The 23274-nt window shown below is 42.1% G+C and overlaps 1 protein-coding gene across 1 annotated transcript; it reads right to left on the bottom strand.

The window, feature by feature from the left end:
- Positions 1-12439: 12439 nt before the first annotated feature.
- Positions 12440-23229, bottom strand: ism2b (isthmin 2b). Its single transcript, XM_080882126.1, has 6 exons — positions 22466-23229; positions 18342-18584; positions 17187-17514; positions 15237-15374; positions 15047-15115; positions 12440-14827 (listed from the first exon to the last, which is right to left on the bottom strand). The coding sequence occupies exons 1-6, from the start codon at positions 22574-22576 to the stop codon at positions 14310-14312; spliced, it is 1407 nt and encodes a 468-aa protein (XP_080738252.1). The 5' UTR covers positions 22577-23229; the 3' UTR covers positions 12440-14309.
- Positions 23230-23274: the final 45 nt, after the last annotated feature.

Below are 23274 nucleotides of genomic sequence, written 5' to 3'. Positions count from 1 at the left end.
TCACCACTTCCGTGTTCCTCAGGAGTAGTAATAAATAGCTGTTTTAAGACTGGCGATACCAGCACAGGCTCCATAGCTCAGTGGTTAGAGCACTGGTCTTGTAAACCAGGGGTCGCGAGTTCGATCCTCGCTGGGGCCTGTCGCGGGACAACCTTTTAATCCCTTCAACATAATTTAAAAAAAAAATTCAGGTATGTTACATTGTTGCTGTTTTTTCTTTTCGTTCTCTAATAACCATGTTGATCGACAGAGACGGATTTACGGCCGTGTCATTGGTGGCAAATAACATTTATATCTAGAATGTTTCAGTCAGTCATGTTTGGCACTGATCACCACCTGCACTCATGTATATATCTATCTACTTAGCACTTTTAATTCTTATTCTTATTTTTATTTTCATGTCTATTTAAGCGTAATTTATGACAGTATGTTTGCACTGAAGCACCGCAGCAATTTCCTAATGTTGTAAACCTGCTCAACATTTGGCAATAAAACCCTTTCTGATTCTGATTCTGATTCGCTTAACTCAAATTGTACAGGTTCAATTATTAGCTGGCTTTTTTGTTGTTCGTCAACTACGTAGTGTTACCACGACGAGCAAAACATTTCTCGTGCTACATCAATATTAAATGAATAGTCACAATAGTTATCACTAGGTAAACGCTATAATCGTCTTATAAACAGTTTAAGACATTTAACTTCCGAGTCATCATAATTAAAATGGCATATTAATATTCACAGATCAAAACCTACATGCTTGACTGAAAAAGACTGAGGTACTTTGAGTAATAATAATCATAAATAATCCCTCGGTTACATAAAGCGCTAATGAAAACAGAAGGCTTGGGCTTGATATAATTTCATGTTATAGCATTAGAAATACGATCCAACAGCGACCCCTGTCTCCGACTCTCGAAAATTGGTTCAATTTCTAATCTGGCGAGCCTAAATTTCTGAGTAACACAAGCAAGAGTCATCGCCTGCATGAAGCTGTACAGTACATAAGCATCATTATTACAGCTATGAAACATACCAAACAATAGTAGATGGGTCGATGGACTCAGTCACACTCAGAAGGGAATGTGATTTTTGGGTAACTCAACGTCAGGATGGCCGAGCGGTCTAAGGCGCTGCGTTCAGGTCGCAGTCTCCCCTGGAGGCGTGGGTTCGAATCCCACTTCTGACATCAGTTATTTTCTTGAACAACTGAGGTTCTGAAGACGGTTTTCCTGTGAAATGCTCGTACACGGTCCATGATGAGGCAAACTTGCTCTCAAACCGCATGTAAATGTGCTCTTATCCCCTTGGATGCTGGGAATTTGAAAACAGAAATTTTTAATTTGCAAGAGCTCTTAATCTACTAATACGAATCAACATTGCTATAAAACACTTGGCTGGAAAATATGAACCCATGAAATGTCAACAAGGAAAAGAAAGCTGTTTTTATTGTAATTATTTTTATGTGGTAAATACCATGACCATAACCAACAATAATAAAAATGTAATTAGCAGAATTTCTAAGATGAATGTAGGCTATGCCGCAAAAGTGCTTCCTTAGAATACGTATGTTAGGTCACCCCATGAGCCATATGAATTGAATTAATGCACCAAAAGTTTAGCAGGAGCAGGCTTGTGTGGCACCGCGCCCTGTAAACTTCAGCGCACGATGTGACGCAGATGCAGTTTTGACTCATCACAACTTTTAAAACAAACTGTAAATGGGGGAAAGGCAGGGAATTCCTTCGAAACATAAAACAGGATCAATTTTGTGCTTATTACAGAGATAGATGTGCTTCACACATCAGATCCCGCCTGCCTTTTCCCCTCTGCTGGCGAAGCGGGAAATACTCTCTCGGTTCATGCGATTACACTCATTTCCAGGAGCGCCGGGTAATTGCTTGAGTCAGCACAGAATCTCACGTAGATGTGATGAAGACACGCGTACAGAAGCGACGCGCTGAGTGATGCGAATGGGCATTGTGACTCAAATGCGCACTTATGTTCGCTCGTGTAAATGTGCTGGCTGAGCATTAAGCACACTGCGCGGTGCTTAAGCGGGCTGAAAGGCTGTGACTAAGTGAGCGTATAAACTGTTACTTTAACTCTCCTAAACTGATTTCTTCTCTCTCAGTCCCAGCAGCATGAGCCTGTGCAGCATCCTATTTATAGGACCCAGTATTGCGATCCATGTGATTAGGCTGACACAAAGCTAGAAGAGGAGATCCATGATTACTATCTCCAGACGTGGGTGGTGATATATACGCACACTGTGGGATTATTTTGACATGCTAAGCCGAGTTGTTGATTGCTTTTTAGTAACAGTGTGCTGGGTGAATTCACCAGTGTGAAAATCTAAGGCGGTTTAATACGCTATGGTTTCTGATTTACGTGGATCTTTTTTTAGGTCACTTATTTCAAAAAGATTTAAGTGAAATGTGATTTCTAGAACAGGCCAGCAGTTTATATACATCACCTGCCGACTGTAAGCTAAAACATTTAGCCGCAAAATACATTTTATTTGTTTAAATTATTTTATTTTTAATTTCATTTAGTGGTTTAAGCTTCATAGATATGACTTTTTCATCTCCCTGTCATGATATTAAAATGTTTTCTTATATGGACTCCTGTCAGAAAGAAAGCTTTCAGGCTGGACTCTGTGCAGCTAAATACTCCCTGTGATTCTGTAGCTTGTAGCATAACTTTAAGTTATTGTTTTCTGTATGTTACTTCAGTTCACTCAGGTTCTTTTAAAGCCCTGCCAAGGTTTTTCAGTCAGATTGAGGTCTGGACTTTGGGCCACTGCATCACCTTAATCCTTTTTCAGCCATTCTGTTGAAGATTTGCTGCTGTGCTTGAGGTTGGTGTTCTGCTGTATGACCCAGTTTCAGCCAACCGTCATCTTACAGACAAATTGGCCTCACATTAGACTCTAGAATACTTTAGTATACAGAGTTCATGGTTGAATCAGTGGTTGCAGGGCTCAAACCAAACCCAAATCATCACCCCTCCACCACGGTGTTTCTGCAGATATGCTGTCTTTGGTTTTCACCAGACGTGGTGCCCTGCATTAATGACAAAACATCTCCACATTGGCCTCATTTGCAGGGGCGGAGCGTGGGGGTGGCTTACTGGGCTTAAGCCCGGGTTATTTTGTCAGAAGCCCGGGGTCTTTTGGAGTGTAATTTTTCATAGTTAGATGCCTGGCTGACAACTGTATAAAACAAAAAGTACACACAATATTCGAAGCACATAGTGCACACTGTGGGAATTTACGACTGTGCGTGAATCCCCCCCTGATATTGGTATGATTCGAGCTCAGACACTAAGCAACTGAGCGAGGGGGCGGGACAGCTGCTGCCAGCAGTGAGTGCGCTGTTGGAGAAACGGAACTAGCCATACTAAGGAGAGCTTAAGTTCGACCAGGTACCAAAGCAAATCATTCGTACTGTACAAATAATGTAAATATGACGGTGCATCACGAAAGATTGATATCAAACTGATCACTTGACCAATATTACGTTACTTGCTCTTCGAGTGAATCAACAAATGGCGAAATGAAAAGCCGAACAAATGCTGTTTCTTTAGAGAGTCTTAGCTTACGTGTGTTTATTTCATATTTTCAGTTCTTACCCTCCCCGACTAATTCGGTTTCAGTTATGTACTGAAATATAAGAATGGACATTAGAGGGTTCTTTCAAAGAAAAAACTCAGGTAAATGTTATTTTATATATTATGCTTTGTATGTTGTTCAGTATATTTCTATGCAAAACAAGAGGGATTTCAGTACACAGCAGGATATTCACATTTGTAACCAGATATTTACACTTTAGGGAGAAAACATAAAACATTTTTACTGTACAACATCAATTTAGAGTAAACTTTTGTTTTAGATAAATATTGAAATATATTTTGAATTAGTTAAATGTCAGAATAAAGAGAGACAGAACTGTCTATTTATTATCACTTTCATCATATTAAGGAGTACATATACACTAAGTTTATTGTTAATTAATAAGAAAACTCCAGACGATTCCATTCTGAGCTGAAGAAGCTTCTGATAGGTTAGTAGAGTCCATGTGAGTAAGTTGGTGGCACAGCTGTGGATGCATATAAGGCAAAACACAGAGCCTGTTTCTGTGACATGGGAACATCAAGAGATATCAACCAAAACACCAGGAAAAGAACTGTGGAGCTCCATAAGTGTGGCTCAAGTTTGAATACAATTTGGTGCCATTTGCTATTAAGAAATACAGATAGTTTCTCTCTTTACTCTTAAAGTTAACAAATATGTTTTTATATTTATCAATCTAAAAAAATAAACATTTTGTCTGATTTGATGTTACAATTAAAAAAGTGTTTTTATATGAAGAGTAAATATCTGGTTTCAACTGTATATTTGATGATTGTCAGCACAAAGAGGGAGAGAGAGGAGAACGAGGACAGAACAGAGGTGGAACAAGAGCAGGTGAGACACACATGTTAGTCAAATGGTTGTTTACCAAAAGTATCACCGTATCATAGGTACTCATGTATCTCGTACCTAGTGTTTCTTTTTAGGTTTGTTATTTTTCAAATTCTGTATTTATTAAGTTCTGCAGGCTTGTTTGCACAACAAGGCTAAATAATTATATAAACTTTTCTCAATCTAAATAGTGGACTTTGGTAGAATTAAAAAACAAGTGTAGTGCAGGTCTATGATGATTTTTAGTGCTACTATCATCTAGTTCTGATTGTGGTTATGTCTTGGTTAAGTCCTCAGTAGTCCTGCTTTTGAACTGTTGTAGTCCTGTTTTAATTCTGGATCAGTTCTGGGTCTGGTTGAATTGGGGTTTAGTCCCTGTGTCTTGATACAGCCCTGACCTTGTTCTGCCTCGCTGCTTAATTAAAAAACTAGTTTAAGGTGTCCTGCACATGTGATATATATTTTTCCCTATATGAAGTCATTCTTTTTTGAACAAAACTCAAAACAGAGCCTATTAATCTTTCAGTCATTTCTACACCCCGCCCCCCCCCCCCCCCCCCCCCCCCCAAAAAAAAAAAAGAAAAAAAAAAAAGAAAAATCCCACATGCATACTACCCTTTGGGCTAAGCCCCGGGTGTTTCAAATGTCTGGCTCCGCCTCTGCTCATTTGTATATTTTTTTTTCAAGTCTTGTTGTTTGTTCAGATGCAACTTAAAAACCTAAGCTATGGCACCTTATGGCGTTCTTTCTTTCCTTCTCTGAGAATTGCACAGTCTGAAGATTTTGTCATTTTGTTAACACACCTGAGTGCTCCAGTCCAGCAAAACCTCTACTTTTATACGGGTGCATTTAATTGGCACCACATGGCTGATATTTACCCTCTTAATTCCTATACAATACAATACAGTTTTATTATATAGCACATTTAAAAACACAAAGGCACACCAAAGTGCTTCACAATAATACAGAAAATCAACATAAATCAATTAAGAAAGTACAGATTGGGCACTAGCACCAGCACAGACGGAAAGGAGGCACTAATAGACCAGAAGAGTTAAGTAAAATAGGTATCGAACATCCAAAGGTTAGGTGCAGCTGAAGCAAAGGCATGATCGCGTCTGGTCTTCAGCCTAAACTTAGGTTGGGCCAGGAGTAATTGACCTGATGATCTTAACGCTCGGCAAGGAGAGTACAGATTGAGGAGATCAGTGAGATAACTGGGCGCAATATTATTCAGAATTTTAAAAGTGACTAGCAAAATCTTAAACTCAATGCGATATTTAACCAATGTGAATCAACAAGAGCTGGAGTGATAGAATCTAATTTTCTAGCTCCAGTAAGAAGGTGAGCCGCAGCATTCGGAACAAGCTGTAGCCTATGAAGAGCGACGGCTCGGAGACCAAAGTAAAGAGAATTACTACAGTCTAACCTGGAGGTTCCTTCCTATGGAAGGATTTACTTGGATTTTGGAGAACTCTAAACCGTTCTTATTCACATGGCTCGATTTCATAAATACCAAACAAAGTCCTAAAATGATGAAAATAAATAATAAAATAATAATAGAAAATATTATTATTATTATTTTATAAATAATAAAATAATAATTAAATAAAACATAAATAGCTTTTAAAAAATTCTCTTTATTCTTTCAAATATTAGGTCATTTATTAGGCTACAAACAAAGCGTTATATCCAGGACTGCTGCAGTTCAGGCTGAATTAATAAGGCCTGTGTACTTACAAATGATGACCAGCAGATGGTGCTCAATGACAGCTTCCAAAATAATTCCCACCATTCTTTCTGGCCTTTTTCTTTAGAGAACTAAAGTACGACATACATAGACTGGCTAGAAAACACTGTAATGGTTTCTACTTTAAAACACACTTTTTTTTTAATCAAACATTTAAACGAGAATGCCGTCTGTTTTTTGTTTCCAACATTTCCTGCAAGACAAGATCGCAATTCTGATCTAAGGAATCCAATAATCCTCATCTGACCTTAAATACCACTTTCTTTCTATTTGTTTGACACGATCCAGCCACTTTTACTGCTACGGCCGCTTCATACCTGTGCATATTGTTCGCAATAACCTTCAAGCTTGTCTGCATTCTTATCTTAAAAAGAACAAGCAATCATATTTTGGTCCAGGATCTTGGCTCTGTGTAAACGCTGGAGGCTGGGGGCCGTTTGATGTTGTTATGGCTGGCTGGCTGCCGCCTCAGCCCTACTGGATCTGCAGGCCCCTCTCATGTCCAAAGGTATTGTGTTGGCTGTTCTTTTGATTATATTATCAACAGAGAGAAAATTAAGACTCCCACTGGACATGAGTAAACAAACAAAAGTTTGTAGAGTCTGGTTCATCCAAAGAATGTCAGCTATTCAGACTGCTCTGAGGATATTGATGTCCAGTGTTGGGATTATCATGCCGAATATTATTCTTACTTGAAAATGTTATCAGTCCTTGGTTTGCGAGAGAGATGAAAAGCATGAAAATACTAAAGAGGGAAGGACAAGTATCCCAAACTTGAGATTGTTCATGTAAATGCATGCCGAACCCAGTTTTTTTAATCTCTTAAGCTGGAATGTGACAGCGAGGGTTGTTTGTTTTCAGCTGAAATACATCAGTAATAACTGGATATGTCCTTGTGAAAATTTGACCGGGCGTATTTAGGTTCATCTCTTTGAAAAACTGTCGTGCAGATACCTTTTAAAATCGTACGTATTGATTGCAATTTAACTTGTGACAGGATTATATTATGCCTAGAGGATCACCTAATTATTTTTCCCCAATCACCACGATATTGTTATCAAGCCAAACCAATGCTGAAAACTGCATTTGCTTTAGCGGCCACTTGAGGCCTCTTGTCCTGTTGCCTTTCATATTAAATTAATTCACATAAAACACAGACTTAGCTTCTGGGTCTGACACGTGAAGCCAGCATGAAAGTGACTTAAACCATTCTTTTTACAGGCCACCAGGGGTGGTTGCAAAAAGACCTACAGTCCTATAGTATCTACAGGCAAACAGCCCTCTGCAAAGACATCTGTAACCACTTTACTGAGGAGTTCATGCCCTCATTTTGGGTCATACTGCACAAAACATGAAGTTTATTTTGTAAAATTGGGGTATTCTAGGCATCAGAGATGAGGAACAACACGCCAGTGAACTTGTAGCTTCACATGTCATTGGTGTCACCTCATCAAAATGTGACCTGAGAACCAACTGGTGATGCCATGGTAACTAAATCCCTCTCTAATGCTGTGTATGGTTAAAATGGCAAATACAACAACTTTGAAAGGCATATTTGTCATACTGTAAGCATACCTATGGGTAATTTCACCAACAACATTCTTGACAAAGAATGTCACTTTCCGAGTCACTGTGAGTCACTCTGTCTGCAAACTGGTGACTCCTTAGTTTTCTGTGGTTATTCTTGCATCTAGAAAGTTTTCTTGACATCTAGTATTTTTGTAGTCTGCAAATCAAGCTAGCTAGCACGCTCCGCCTTCCCATTTCACTGTAACAATCGTAGTGTATCCTCGTCCTTAACGGATGGGCTAACCTCAACAAAACCTTTCACAAGCATCATCACACATGCAGCGATTATTAACATTTATACATTTTAAAAAGGCTTTATTATAAATGCCAATTCTTTGGATTTTATGATTTTTTGAATATGGTGTTCCAACATGCAAAATGAAGCTGGCAAATGAGTCAACCAGTCACTGTTGACAACATGCAATTGCCATTAATTCGGCCTGCTGGTGTTAGCATTTAGCTTCAAGTACATTTGTGCTTAAGTAGTTTTATATTTGCAGGGTTTTCAGTCTGTAAGAGTGGAAGTACAAATTGTGTGAAGTGCCACTTGTATCCCACAGCTCCTCTTTTTTCAGACTCTCCCTGGGATAGAGGCTCCATTTTCAGATTAGTTTTGTTGACCACCTGAGAACAAGGCCTTCCTCTGTGTCAAGCTGGTCAAGGAATGGGATAATTCAGGCCTGCAGATAATCCATCAGTTCCACTGATCCTTTGGTATTCTCCAAGTCGCATAGGTAGAGCTGCTGAGGCATGTGTATGGATCTGTTCGTGTGTGCAGACATGCATATGTGAATTAGCGTTTAATTAGGTTTGTGAGCACGTCCGTAACGACCGCTTTACTCGACCTTACTGAACCCTTTTCTGTCTCGGTGAATATATGTTTGTTTGTGTGGAGTTACCCACGTCACAAGCGATCGGCGGGAGAGCTGGGGATGAGGCTGCCTGTAACAGGAGCAGCGAGGCACTTGAAGGACCGTGCTGTTTGCAGGTCGACCAGCCGCAGCACACCCAGAGGAAATCTCATGTTCCTGCCAGCCTGCAAAAGTAAACAGATCTGTAACCACCGAGGGCTGGCACCAGGCCTGGGCCACCAGCGCTATAACTAAAGGAATGAATCACATAACACACACACACGTTCACGGCCTAAAATTAGAGTGCACGGCAAAGAGCGTATCCAGAATCCTCCACGCCGGTCCGGTCTTCTCACATTTCGTGCGTAAAATCAATCGCCCTAATTTGAAAAACAATGATTTTTGTCAGCTTGAACTTCTGTGCAACCACAGCACACTCCCTCTGTGACATGATCCACATGCTCTCCATAAGCTGTGAAGTGTATTCACCCAGTTTTAAACGCATCTGCCCAGAAAAAACTCCTGCTTCATTCAATATTCCAGACAACATCTTTCAGCTACAAAGCTTTGAAACCTCCCCTCCCTTTTATGTTCCCTTTCCCTCTCTGTTTCCCTCTCCCTGCTTTCTCCTCTGTCTACACATCTGCGGTTATTTATCTGTTATTCTGTGGGAGCAATGTGGTCAACATGTGTCTGGCTTCCCTCCACACAGCACTCATCTGTAGTCAACTTAGGAATCACTGGACGACCATAGTAGATCTACCAAACTCTAAGTAGATACTCTCCATGGAGATGGAGACTGATTTTTATATGTTTTTCTAAAGCATGTAGACATGACAGTAAATCTTTCTGCAATGGGGGCCCACTTTTAAACCAATATTCTTTTGTTTCTTGGGTGAATGTGGGCAGTAAATGAAGGTTAGCCAACATGACCTACAGGAATTAGGGGATCTGAAAGGAGTATTTGGCTTGCCTAAGCCTATGGATTTGCATTAGCCTGACCTTTAAACTTTTAATCTCAATGTTATTTAATCCTCTGGAAAGAGTATAGCCTCAGACAATGTTATGGTACGAGTAGGTCAACCTAGGCCACAGCAGAGATGGCTGACATTGATGGCGGCTGTCAGCTAAGGCATGCAATGGCTTAAGAGGTTAAATTCATGTGTTTAAGCAGGTATATTTTTCTAATTGGTTAATCAGAAAACTAGCTCATTGTATGCACTTAGTGTGGTTGAGTAGAGCCTCTCCACAGTCTGATGTCTTTTGCTGACATCCAACTTCAGGAGGCTGTGGCTCAGGAGTTTGAGCAGGTTGTCCACTAGTTGAACAGTTGAAGGTTCGAATGCCAGCTCCTCCTGTCTGCAAGGTGAAGAATCCTTGGGCATGATATACGAGATGCCCCCAGATGCATTTGATTGAGTGTAAATGGTGAACTTTTCTAGTAAGAAAATGCTCTGTGTGCTCAAATAAAGCGGAAAAGTGCTATATAAGTACCACACTATTTACCCACTTTCTGGAACATCAGTTTAAAGGATTTTCTAGCCAAAAACCACCATCAAGCTCTTTCTCTCTCTGTCTTGTAAAGTCTTTCAACTTTGGGCCCAAACCACAATTGATAAATTAGATTCGTGAATTATGCCTCACCCTCGTGAATCACAACTAGGACAGCTATAACATGTTTGTAAATCGTGACCCATGCGTGGCTCAATGAAGCTGTGGCTGATTGTTTGGAAGTCTTAGAGAAAATGTTAGTATGACTTTTGACTTGTAGACGTGAAGTCAAGTCTTGAGGCAGACCACTGTTACACTGAGAAGAAGCAAACACAATCAACAGAGTAGGCTGATGAAATGTTGGACTGTGATGGTGCAAGCAGTGACTCTTTGCTAACATGCTAGCAAGGTGCCTCACTCAGTATGTACTTGGTGACGGAGTTGGGGAAATTGGGTCCAAATCAAATATAGTGCCCAGTCGCTGCCCAATTCATTATCTATATCTGTTTAACTGCTGGGGAATGCAGATATCTTATGAGCCAGTCACGTTGCAGCAACTCGATGCATTTAGGTCAAGGTGACCTGCTGAAGTTAAAACTCAGCATCAGAGTGGGAAAGAAAAATGATTCAACTGACATGGTTGCTGGTGACAAGTGGGTTGGTCTGTTTCACAAACTGTTGATATGCAGTGATTTCTCCACACAATCATCTCTAGGGTTTCCACACAATGGTCCCCTCCAAAATATCCAGTGGGCATCAGTTTTCTGGGTGAAAATGTCTTGTTGATGCCAGAGGTCACAGGAGGACAGAAGGTAACAGTAAGTCAAATGACCAAATGTTACTACCAAGGCTGTGGTTCCCAAACTTTTTTTGCTAGGCCCCCCTTTGTATTACAAGAAAAATGTTCGCACCCGTGCAGGTGAAGCCAAAGGGAAGATATGCTTCACCATATTTTCTAGTCTTTGGCTTGGAAGGAAGTTGGTTTGGAAACATATTTGGCGATGCTTCATCTCCTGCTTTGCGTTTGTGTGTGACGTCAAAAACCTGTCCATTATGCTAGCAGTGTCCGAGCGCTCTTTTTTTTTTTTCTTTTCTTTTCATACCACGCCCCCCTCCCACACTTTGGGAACCTCTGCTACCAAGGTATGCAGAAGAGCATGTCTGAACACACAACGTGTCGAACCTTGGAGCAGATTGGACCACACCAAGTGTCTTCCCTGAACTAAGAATGAGAAACTGAGCTCACATAGGCTCACCAAAATTGGGCAATAAATGACTGGAAGAATAGTGTGATGAGTCTTGATTTTCTGCTGAGATATTCAGATGGTAGCATCAGAATTTAAGCATGGATCGATCTTGCCTCTCCAGTGGTGGTGTAATGTGTGTGTGTGTGGGGGGGATTCTTGGCTGTAGATTTCAAATCTGCAGCACCTCTGCGATGCTGTTATGGCACTATAGACCAAAGTCTTTGAGGAATGTGTCAAGGACGTTGTTGCGTCTTTGTCGCAAAGAATGAAGGTAGATCTGAAGGGAAAAGGGGGTCCACTACCAGCAAGGTGTACCTAATAAAGTTGTTGGGTGAGTGTATCCTTCACATGTTTTGGACTAAGCCTGTAACCTACATACCGGTAGTTTTTTTTTTCTTTTTCTTAATTTTAGATATAAAACTGTATCCACTCCAGGCATTAGTAACATATTGTTGAACTCTTACATACTGTTCTCCTCACATTCAGTTTGTTGGGTTCAAGTCCCCCTCGTAGGCCTTGGCGCCCCTAGAAGTGTCAGTACGGATCTGGATTAGCATCCAGGAATTTTTTAAAGGATTGTTTACCATTGCTAGATAGGAAAAAACTGCACATTCAGAATCATTTCTTTCCAAATGCATATGGAATAGAAATGACTAGAAGTGACAGACATCCTCTTTATATTGCTATATCACAAGCTGATCCAGATCCACATGACTGTCTGGATACAGGGATTCAATTCATGCATGTTGTTGAGGGAAATTTCAGCCTTGGCGGAGGCGTGCAGTCTCAGGCTGCTCATGTTTTTAAAGCATTCAGCTTGGCTCTACTACACAGTACCTAAAGAGTGGAAAAAGAAACACCACAAGAGTCAGATGATGAATGCAAGGTCTTTATATATATATTTCTTCAGTATAATTGCAACATATTTATAGAGTACTGCAGTAGAACAGAATAAAACACAGACACCTGTTGTTGTTTCATGTAGTGATATGAGGCAGGAGGTTTCCCTTTAGTTAATGGGTGCCTTCATTATTCAGTCTTACTAGTGCACCATGATGAGAGTAGAGTCATTTCAAAGCTTCAGCAAACTTAAAAAACAAGAACAGACAAATAAATACTGTACAACACCATATATGTAATACTAGATTCAGAAGTCACAAAAAGGTCATGCTTTTCTCAACAGAACAGTTATACGTATATATGCACCTTCATATAACAATGCAGCATTTCTGGCGAGTTTCCCTTCACAATAACACTCTCATCAACAAATGGCAAAAGTAAAGTGCCTTTTCTTTAGAATTGGTGATACCAAAATGCAAATGCATGATTGCAAAAATGCATCTGGATGCAGACTTCCTGAAAAGATAAAGGTTTGGAGCAGACATCCATAGAATTAGACTGGATAGAAAGGACAAGTGGCACACGAGGTCATTTGATAGGCTGTTATAGGAGTGAGGATTGTTTAAGTGATGTGCAGTGTTTAAAAACCTCTGTAGCTACAAAGCCAAAATATATTCTGAGAGCGGTTAAACAGTCGCTTGATCAATCTCACGAGCCACACTTAACACTCTTAAGCCACACACTTGAACACACACCATATAACGGTAAGAGACTATTACCAGTATCCTGCGTCAGCCTGTTTATGGGTCGCTACCTGAATGACCTCTCAGGGATGTTTATTTGAGAAGCGATGTCCTTTCTATCCAATCAAGCACTGTACATAAACTCAAAGACCTTAAACAACAAACCACACAATTCATCAACAGGGATCAAAGGACTCCAACTGCACTAAAGCATCATCTGTTCAGCAATTATTGATTACACACCCAACACTCCTCTACTAATCTTTACCCACAAGACTGTACAAGATCCAATAGTGCTCCGCTGTCGAGGTAAATGAGCAAATTTGTTGTGATGGTCAGCTAGTCCCCCCCTGAGAAGATAGCAGAGACACAATCTAAAAGAACGTAATGTTTTCCCCACATTGCGTGGAGATACGGAGGTGGGATTTACACAGGCACCAACAGTCAGACTTCTGTTTTAGCTCTTTGGCACCCAGATCACATATACTTCCTGGCAATGAAAGAAAATGTGTGGAAACACTTGAAATCAATCGGTGTGAAATAGCATTTGAAATCAAATGTTCTGTTCTTTTATAGTCTCTACCTGAAGACTAATAGCATCATTCTCTCTAGCAAACTAAGCACTTGCAAATGAATGTTCCAAATCCTTTTAGCTTAGTTGTCTGGCTGAGACCTCAAATTTCTCAATAACCTCCTACTTCAGTTAAGTAACTCAGAGGACTGGCTGAATGAATGTGTCCTGTGAAACTAATGTCTTGTTCCACTTTATAATGCCTTTGTAAAACCTGAAGGATTTTATACTGTAGCAGCATAGTTAGTTATCACCTGGACTGTCCAAGCCATGTGCTTGTTCCATCAATCAATCAAGCTCATATTCATTATATTTCCTCATGTAAAATCTACAATAAGCATGATCAGGATGTTTCCTTAATGTTGGTGTTGTCAATCACAAGCGCTCAAAGATAGCATCAAAAAAGCCAGTAGGCAGACATCATGCTTACACACACCCAGGAGAGAGTACTGGATATAAAGAGAAAGAGCTTGGTGTCATGCCAGATGTGTAACAGGTTGGCAAGTGATGAGACAACAATGTATTTTTTGTTTTAGTTCAGCTTGGTTGAGGCCGATATAAGGATAATGTGCCAAATCCTAACTTGAGGAAACCAGACTTCACCAATATTCCTAAACCTCCGCAAAACTCCTAACCTGTAAATTTCCTTCAAGTCATGTCTATTTAATTATTTATAGGTGGCTTTGATGTAATATTTCATGACTTTTAAGGTAGGCTACCTCCCCTCAAATTAGGATTGGGCCCTCTGACTCTCTGAGTGAAGTGGTAGTTTTGGCTGTGGTCCTTCAGTACTCCCTGGCCTCTTCGAGTTCATTCATGAACACGTCCTCGTGGGGGTTTTCTGGGCAACTCAGTCCATTGTTGGGTGGTCGCACCGCATGGAAGCGACTCCAGTCTCCCTTGCACAGAATCCAAGGCAGCACATCCACTTTGAAGTGCAGCTCGGGCGAAAACTCGGTGCTAATCAGGTTCGGCGTGCCTGCGCCTTTTCCTCGTGTGATCAGCCTCCCGCGGTCGTCGTAACAACAGTGCTGTGCCGCAAGGGTAGTCGAGTCACTGGACAGTGCCGAGCGGATGCAGCTGCGCGCTGAAGGCTTGTAGATGTCCAGGCGCTCCTTGGAGCCGCTGGCATCGTGCCAGCGGAACGGCCGTCCGTGAGCGTCATCATAGACACTGACCACAGTGTACGCGGCTTCGAAAGGGTAGGAGCAGGGGCAGTTGGGCAGCTCAGACAAAACCTGATGGAGGTACCTCTGCAGGAACTCGCTCTTACAATTGAGCCATTTCTCACAGCTGTCTACATCTGTTGGAAAGAAGACAGCAACACTGCATTAATCTCTGCCACTGCTGAGAGCATGAACAGATGAACAGACACCATGGAGTCAAGTCTGAATCCTATACTTGCATCTGTATACATCTGCTTTACACTACTGAGTAAGCCTAATCTAGATCCAGTTCCAGTATATATCTGATTGAGAAACCTTTTTTACGGTTATGGAAAACTTCCCGAATAAACACTCACCTGTTCCAAAAGGCTCTGTGCCATTTTCCATTTCGAAAGGGAAAGGCTCTACCACAGTGTTGACATCACCTACATAGAGAGGGATAGATTAGCCGATTAGTGAAAAAAAAAAGCCCTGCAAATCAGAATAAAAATCTGAATCATTTAATGCACGTGTTAAAGTAAAATATGCTTGGAAGTAAAATATTACCCGGGCAGGGCTCCAGGTCACATTTAGAAGCTTCTGTCAGAGTACAGGAGTACCCACAGGACTTGGTCCTCTTCCTCTCACCATGTCCACATGTCACTGAACAGGGAGACCAGGGTGTCCAATCATCTATGTCTTTCTCTGTGGAAGAGAAAATGTAAACATCAGTGTCAGGAACCCAAAGGTACACAAGTAGTGCTTAACAGATTTTAACTTCAGACATTTATTTGCTCTTACGCACACAAACATGCAAACGTGTTTCAGCCTTGTGGCTTTCATCAGAGCATCAGAGACTGAAAATGTAAGCATTTTCTGTGAACTCATTTCCTACTGATCAAAACCTATTCCACACAAACAAGAAAAAGCCTATTAAGATTAAAGCACAAGAGAATTTACACAATGGGAAAAGTGTCGTAGAGATTACGAGAGGTGATGAGAAGATTAGAATAGCAGCTCTGCACCTTCCTTTTGTAATAGGTGGAGCTAATTGGAAGCAGCTTCGAAGTGTTGATAAATAATTACAAGCACAAGAGGAAGAACCGGCAAAATACAATAACACCGTTTTGTGTTGCTATGAACTAAACACGCACTTCGACAGGCTAATCCAAAATGAGCTTTCAAACTTTCCTGACTGCCTCAGCCCAATTTTCTCCTGGTCTAACCTTTCCCATGCAAACCCGTGTTCTTTTTAAGAAGGCTTCAGTAAAATTAAAGAGAGAAAAGCTGTGCTGTGGCTGTCCGCCTCCGCGCCATGCTTCCTTGTGGTGTTAATAACACTGAAAACAAGTCATTCTTGATTAAAGGCGAGGTGGGTGCAGAAATACCAGCTTGGGTGTAGCGAGCACCCAATTTTACTTCGTGGGCGCTGCCAACTCGCCATGTGGCCATACAGGAATGAGGTCTCAGGAGAGTCTTAATTATAGAAGAAGCTAAGGCAGACATCCTTGATTTATGTTCACCAAGCCTTTAGATGTGACCACTTTATAGGCATTGTTGCCTTTGCTCGCTCGTCTATACGCACAACAGTTAAACAGATGGAGCCTATATACCGATATAAAGGACAGAGGAAAAGCGTTACAGTAAAACCTAGTTTTAAGCACCTGTTACTGCATTACAATAAAACAGAGGAGTTTTGTGCAGCGTCAACCTTCATAACTGTTCAAAAACACAAATAGATTAATTGTGCACAAATTTGTATCTATGGGAAAACCTTTGACGACTAAAACTTTCATGCTGTGGTGAGTCTATGGCTGTGCACTGAATTAATTTGCTTTTCATTCACTGTACAAATCTGACCTCTTCTCATCTCGCACTATTTACTATTTTTACAACTGAACAAATTGTCTGTGCAAGCTGAGACACAACACTAGTTATGTGGATCCTTTAAAGCACCCCGAAATTCTTGAACTCGCTCAAAAGGCCAAGCCGCCGAGGGTACTGAGGACCATCAGGGTCTGAGGGGGGCCCGAGGGGTCCCAGGGAAAGATGAAAGGGCCGGACAAATGGCCGCTGTCATTCTCTGTTCCCAATCTGCCCTCTAATTGTCTACAAGCAGAGGGCTGTTTTGTCCCAGGGAACAGTGCCGGCCTCACGCTGCCATTAGCAAAAGCATCAGACCCATCTTCAAAAGGCAGGCCTCTGCGACCAGCACAACCAGTGTCAACTTCAAAGTACCCATAACCCACAATGTCCTCATATTCAAGTGCTCATGCAGCCTCACTTGCTAGCATTGTTTGGATCTCTGTGACTACAGTTAACATGCAGTCTTTCTAAGCTACACTTCTTTCTCCAGCTCTACTTCAGGACCATCTTCATCGCTTTCAATATGATTTACTGAGCTATTTAGTGTCCAAAGGTTCATTTTTAAGCCTTTTTTTCCTTTGGGAAACAGAAACAGTTGTGTTTATACGGCCTTAGTTACACACAGAGAGTGCACCACTTTGCAAAACCTACCATAGTAACTCTGTATTGGATCCCAGCCTTCGTTCCAGTGAGTATCCCAGTCCCCGCCTACTCCGCTGGGTAAGGGCTCCTCACTACCGTAATCCAAAGAGTAATCTTCCTCCTCCTCTTCTTCGCCAGTTTCCTCCATGCCCGACCGGCTGTTGCTGTCCTCGCTGGAATCGGTGTAACTCCAAAACAGGGGCCAGAAAAGCTTCTTGCCTCCGAGCAAATCTACTGTGGATGAGGGGGAGGAGGAAGAGGAAGGTAGCCAATCTTTTTCCTTGGCAAGGTCCATCTCCACTTCCATTTGAGGATCATCGACTACTTCAATGGTCACCTGAGTAAAATAAGAGAGTGTCACTGATATCACAGCATGAACAACGCTTAAATGAATTATTTGGAGTCAATGAAAGATAATCAAATATTATCCATCTGAAATGTTCAATATCGCTACAATAAATCTGCTTTGCGGTTATGAAAAAGTACAGCATATACTTTTTGCAGCTTTAGTGCTTGACTTACAACTCTTCTTAAGAAATCAACCATGTCAAATCCTTGGAAGGGTATTTTAGTCAGGAAACCCGCTCTCCGGATCTAAGTAAGCCAGTCAGACGTAAGCATGAGCACTCAGTCAACTAAACGATCCTCTCAGGGAGAGAATGCGAACCTTTATTCTGGATAACTACCTCTCATTACCTCGATATGACTCATCCCAGATTCACAGTACTTCCAAGGGCCCACTTCAGCTGATGTAAAGACCAGACAGCAGTGAGACTAAAGAGAAAAGCTATGTTTCTGTAATTGTTGTAAAATGAATAGTTAGAAAGTAGCTTGACGATCGAGTACTATGGTCATTTCAGTATAGCTGGGTATATTCTTGCTGTTATCCTCGGCCTAGGGTAGGTCTTGTAGGTCTATGTTACATAAAATCTCCTCGGAAATCAAATGTCTCTGTACTTATATTGATGTACAGCAGATTGGTAAAACTATGTCTCGCATTCTGAATACTCTGACCAAACAGGAGAAGATAAGTGCCTGCAGAGATCATAGAAAAGACTAAATCTGTGTCTTCATCTGTTTGTTGTAGACATTAAAGGGTTTCCTTTTAGCCTCTAGACATATAACACAGAGGTAATATCACGTGACTCCCTTGTCCCTACTAACCTGTATGTTGGGGTTCTGTGAGTTAATGTCAGCTTTGGCCAGGTCTGGAAAGTTCTTCAGATCCAGTATAAAAGGTTTGGTCTCCTCCTCAGGCTCAGGTTGTGGAAGAACACCAAGGGAGCGGTGAGACCACCTCCTCTGGTGGCTGTGGGGCTCAGGCAGCAGACTCTGAACCTGGTTCTGCTGCTCCAAAGCCTCAGAGGCAAACTGGACACCACCACTATGAATTGACTGGCCATGAGCCTGACGGAAAGAACAGGTAAATGCAGGTTACAGTGAGCACAAGTTATCTACTGGAATAATTTAAGAAACTAACCAAAAGAACACTTGACAGAAAAACTCTTAAGGTGCGATTCTGCTTGCAAGGTGACAAAGTTTGCAGACACCACCAGTGTGTGCTGCTTAAGGGCTGGTTGCAGAAAGAAAGATCTATTATTAATAGTGGCTTACTGAAGGGTCTAAAAACAATTAGTGTTCAGTTTTCAGGAAGAAAGCCTTTACACCATCCACCGCTTTGCAGCTTGGTAAGCAATTCCAAAAGGCCCCTGGGCATCCACTAACCAGCCAAGTCATCACCCAGCCTTCGGTTCGTTTTCTTTTTTTTTTTTCCCACAACAGTCATGCCATCCAGGCCGTGGACAAAGAGGGTCCTGTGCCAGAGCGAGATCCACTTTTAGCTTTAATGAGAGGGCCTGGGAGGCGTGGGACCCCTGGGCTGATGCGAGTGTGTCTGAACCTGCTGTGCTGCCGCCGCTACTGCCACTGCTTAATTTGACCTTTCAGGTTTTACAGTTACTAAGAAGGAAGGCCGGCAGGAAGAATCGCTGATCTCCGAGATTAATGGTGATTAGAGGTGACATTATAATAGTGGGTAGTTGCGGAAACATGTACCAAATGTAGAATGCAGTCTCTAAAATGAGATGCTGTTTTTTGCTTAGTCTGTTTTAAATCTAATAGGACACATGACTGTTTCATGACAGTCACTGGTAAAGAGGAAAAAAACAAAAACCCCTAATGAACCCTTGTCTGCCATTCGTTCATGTTTTTGTCATCCTGTGAAAGAGCTAACTGGCCCAAACATATGATTTGACAAGAATTTCAGATTGGACCTGTGCCAGTTTGTGGTACGCTCAGCACAACAGTGGCAGTCGGTGGGCTAAAGAGCAGAAGAAACGCTTTAATGAATGACCAGTCAGTTCATGATTTATGGTTATGGCCTCGAGAACAGGGCAGACTTTTCAGGGACCGCCTGTGATCATCCCATAAAGAACTTATGTAGTCAGTCAAATCCAAGAATGTGAACACATAAAGCTGGTTAGGAGGCGGTGCCTGTCGGGGATGATAAATGATGGATAAAGGTGAGCCCTCCTCAAATATGTGTAAGCTGGTGGTGACAAACAGATACTTTTTTCTGGAAACATTTAGGTGTTTTCTTTGCACTATTTGCCACTTTTCTTACAAGAAATGACAACAAAAGTTGACTGAAAATAGCGATGGTGCACATTTTTTAAGCAAGAATTTTAACATTAATTGTAAGAATATAAGTAGCGGTGAGTAACATTACAGTTGTATTTATATTACTAATGTAAAACAGTTATGTTTACTGGATTTTAGAATTTTTAGATGAACATTTAATGTGATTTTTACTGAACATTTTATACTTTACAATACATAGTCAGCCAAAGAAGACCGCCAACTTGCTGTACCCCCAACACGCAACACCCCCCACACAGATCTAATGATTCACCATCTTCAACATTACATCTCATGTCTGATATAAGATTTCACTGGTAAAAATTCACCCCCACGTTGCTGCGTTTATCCCCGTACCTGACCTTAGTCCATACAGGTCATAACGGGCTTACACAAACCAAACACACACAAAATCTCAAGTCCAGAGTCATGAAAGAGACCGCATACTTTCACACCCTCCTCATCTCGTCCTGTTACACATCTGGATCCTGTATTCTTTCGCCCTGTATATCACTCTCCTCCTCCTTTCGTCCTCCCCCTCATTCTCTCTGATCGTGATCTCCTCCTCTTGGTAGTGGGGCTCCTCTGATCAAAGGCATCATGGCTGATGGCATGCAGTGCGTTTTAACAGGGACACTGCATGATGCACCGGGGGTACTCGGCTCTGGCCTGGGGACTGGATTTTCTTCTTGAAACAGCCTGACAATACACCCTTTTGGCAAACCGCAGTGTCCTGCTTTTAAGTGCCCGGAAAGACTGAATGTTGGGCTACTGTCACTGCTACTGCTGCTGCTGACACGCATTTATTGGGGCGACCGTGGCTCAGGGGGTTGGGAATTGCATCTGTAACCGGAAGGTCGCCGGTTCGATCCCTGGGCTCTCTGTCCTAGTCGTTGTGTCCTTGGGCAAGACACTTTACCCTACTTGCCTACTGGTGTTGGCCAGAGGGGCCGATGGCGCGATATGGCAGCCTTGCTTCTGTCAGTCTGCCCCAGGGCAGCTGTGGCTACAAACGGTAGCTTGCTTCCACCAGTGTATGAATGTGAGAGTGAATGAATAGTGGTATTGTAAAGCGCTTTGGGTGCCTTGAAAAGCGCTATATAAATCCAATCCATTATTATTAGGTTAGGGAGAGGAGGTCCGGAGACTGGATGGGGTGAGCCAGAGTAGAGGGGTAGGGACAAGATCCGGTTGGGGTTTGGGGGAGGGGGGTATGCAGTATGGCAGCCCTGATTTATGCACCCGCAGATATCAAAGGGTCCTGCACTTGGCTGTTTCCAAACCATTACAGAAGAACAATAAACTATGGACTCTCTTTGATCACCATCTTTGTGTAAATGGAAAGAGGACAACAAATGCATGCCTGGTAGAATCAGGGTGAGGTAGTGGAAGTTGGTATGTATAGTGGGGGTACAAAGCAGAAGAGGGCAAACAGGTCCCAGTATCTGGAAAAGAGGCCACTTCAACACAACGCCCCTCCCTCTATTCTCCACCGAGGCATGGGGGTAAAGGCAAAAACAGGAAATTCCACATTAACACAAAAAAGAGCCAACGTAAACAATCAGATGAATGACACTTGACCTGAGCTCCAGTGTGAGAGATGCCTAAGGCTTCCCTTTCTCTGGTTACATAAGCATCTTCTTACTGGGCACCCTAACCCATACTGAGCTTGTCCTCCTCCTCCCGCAGTCTTCCTCTGCTAATCTCCCCTCTTCATCCACCACTCACACATGCAGGGGGGTCACAGGCAGAGAGAGTCGCCAACATTTGGCTTTTTGGTGAATGAAATGAGCAGTCACAGCAGCCACAGTAAGATTTTTATTTTCTTCTTGTCACTAATGAGTCCTTCCTTGTGTCTTTTTGCTTTGACATCAATCAGGCAGATGATGAGAGAGAGAAAGTCCCAATAGGGCATCCATGGGAGGCCACACAAGAAGGAGAGAGTTCAAAGGCAAAAACTGAACCCTGACACAAACACACACAAGCAGACTTTGATATCCAAATATGTCCATGTGTAACACAAACATTCCCCTTTGACACACCGCACAGTGTGTGTGTGTGTGTGTGTGTGTGCGTGTGTGCAGAGAGTTTGGATTTAGCAGAGTGAATGCCCAGAGATGGCAAACCTTACTATACATGGAGAGAGCAGTGGAACAAAAGAAGGCAACAAATTTCTAATGTGGAAATTCTTTAGTTGATTAAAGAATGCCTGGAAAAAGAGGGTGAGAACATTTCATTAAGGTGTTTGTGATTTTTAAATTTCAGCAAACAAAATTACAAACAAATGCACAACATAAGTTTTAAATGTTGCAAACAAAGTGAATAACTTAAATAATTTGCACCAAGCAGTTATATTACCAAGAGGCTGAATGGGAAATTAAAGCTAAGCACCAACTTTCTGATATTTTATTGTGCTCTAGTTTTAAAATTATGTTGGTACAATTTTATAAGCTATTGTAGTAATAAAAGGAACAGGACTCAGGAGACATTTTACAACCATCAGCAAAAACTTCCAACGCATTAGCTAATTGCCTGTCAGTGGCAAGTGTGATCTATGGCTTTTTCTAACTTGTTGCTAAACTCTACGCCACAAAAAAAGCCAACACACAGAAAGGGAAAAGAAAAAGGAAAAAATGGAGAAGAGAACTTACTTTGTGGGCAATATTCTCGCGTCTGGTAGGTAACCCTGTCACCACACTCACAAGAAGTATTGACCAGAGCACAACCAGCATCTGAAATCTTCTCGGGACCTCTTGACTCATCTTCTCCACTTCAAAGCTTCCCGTGAAGCCTAAAGGCGGTAAAAGTGCTTCACTGTGCACTGTGTGTTTTAGGTTAGATTACAGCTTTACAACAACAACACAAAAAACGCTTGTGTCCTTTTCGCGTTTTCTTCTCTCCGACTTTTGGCTCAGGACAAATAAAAGTTTTCAGCCTCGTCTATCAAGAAGTGTCGCAACTTTAATAAGATGCGCACGAGCGTCCGCAGGTATCCCGCGCGCTATCCATTCCTGACACCAGCGCCTCGCGCAGCAACTGTCAGTCCGTGTGGCGGCTCGAGCTCGATGCTGCGCTTCTCCATAAACACCGCGGGACGGAGGAGCTTTAAGTACCAGAAAGAAGTTAAATACCCCACGCAGAAACTCCCCGTCCGCACTGTCGCTCACTTATTCAGCTACTTCAGAGTGTGACTCACTCGTCGTGGGCGGGTGCTCACTTCCAATACATTGACATCTGGAGTTCATAGTACGCTCTGCATTTTGCTAGCTGTCTGTCTGATGCGTTCATCCATTATCCAGCTGAAGTTCATCCACCGGCTCTAGAGAGGGTGTGCGCGCGCACCGCCCAGCCAACCGGTTTCGGTAAACTTTCCTTTTACGCACGCATTCAGGGGGGTTGATGCTGAGGGAGGAGGGGGCAGGATGCTCATTGCTCACAGCTGTGCGGAGGGTGGGTGCGC

Source organism: Rhamphochromis sp. 'chilingali' (genome assembly GCF_963969265.1).
Source record: "Rhamphochromis sp. 'chilingali' genome assembly, chromosome: 5".
Classification (NCBI taxonomy): domain Eukaryota; kingdom Metazoa; phylum Chordata; class Actinopteri; order Cichliformes; family Cichlidae; genus Rhamphochromis; species Rhamphochromis sp. 'chilingali'.
This window is presented reverse-complemented; position numbering and strand designations above follow the sequence as displayed.

Coding starts and splice junctions, on each gene's coding strand:
- ism2b (XM_080882126.1), bottom strand. CDS start 22,576: ATGAGTCAAGAGGTCCCGAGAAGATTTCAGATGCTGGTTGTGCTCTGG. Junction 15,375..17,186: donor TCCAATACAGAGTTACTATG/GTAGGTTTTGCA, acceptor TCTCTTCCACAG/AGAAAGACATAGATGATTGG. Junction 15,116..15,236: donor TGACCTGGAGCCCTGCCCGG/GTAATATTTTAC, acceptor CTCTCTATGTAG/GTGATGTCAACACTGTGGTA.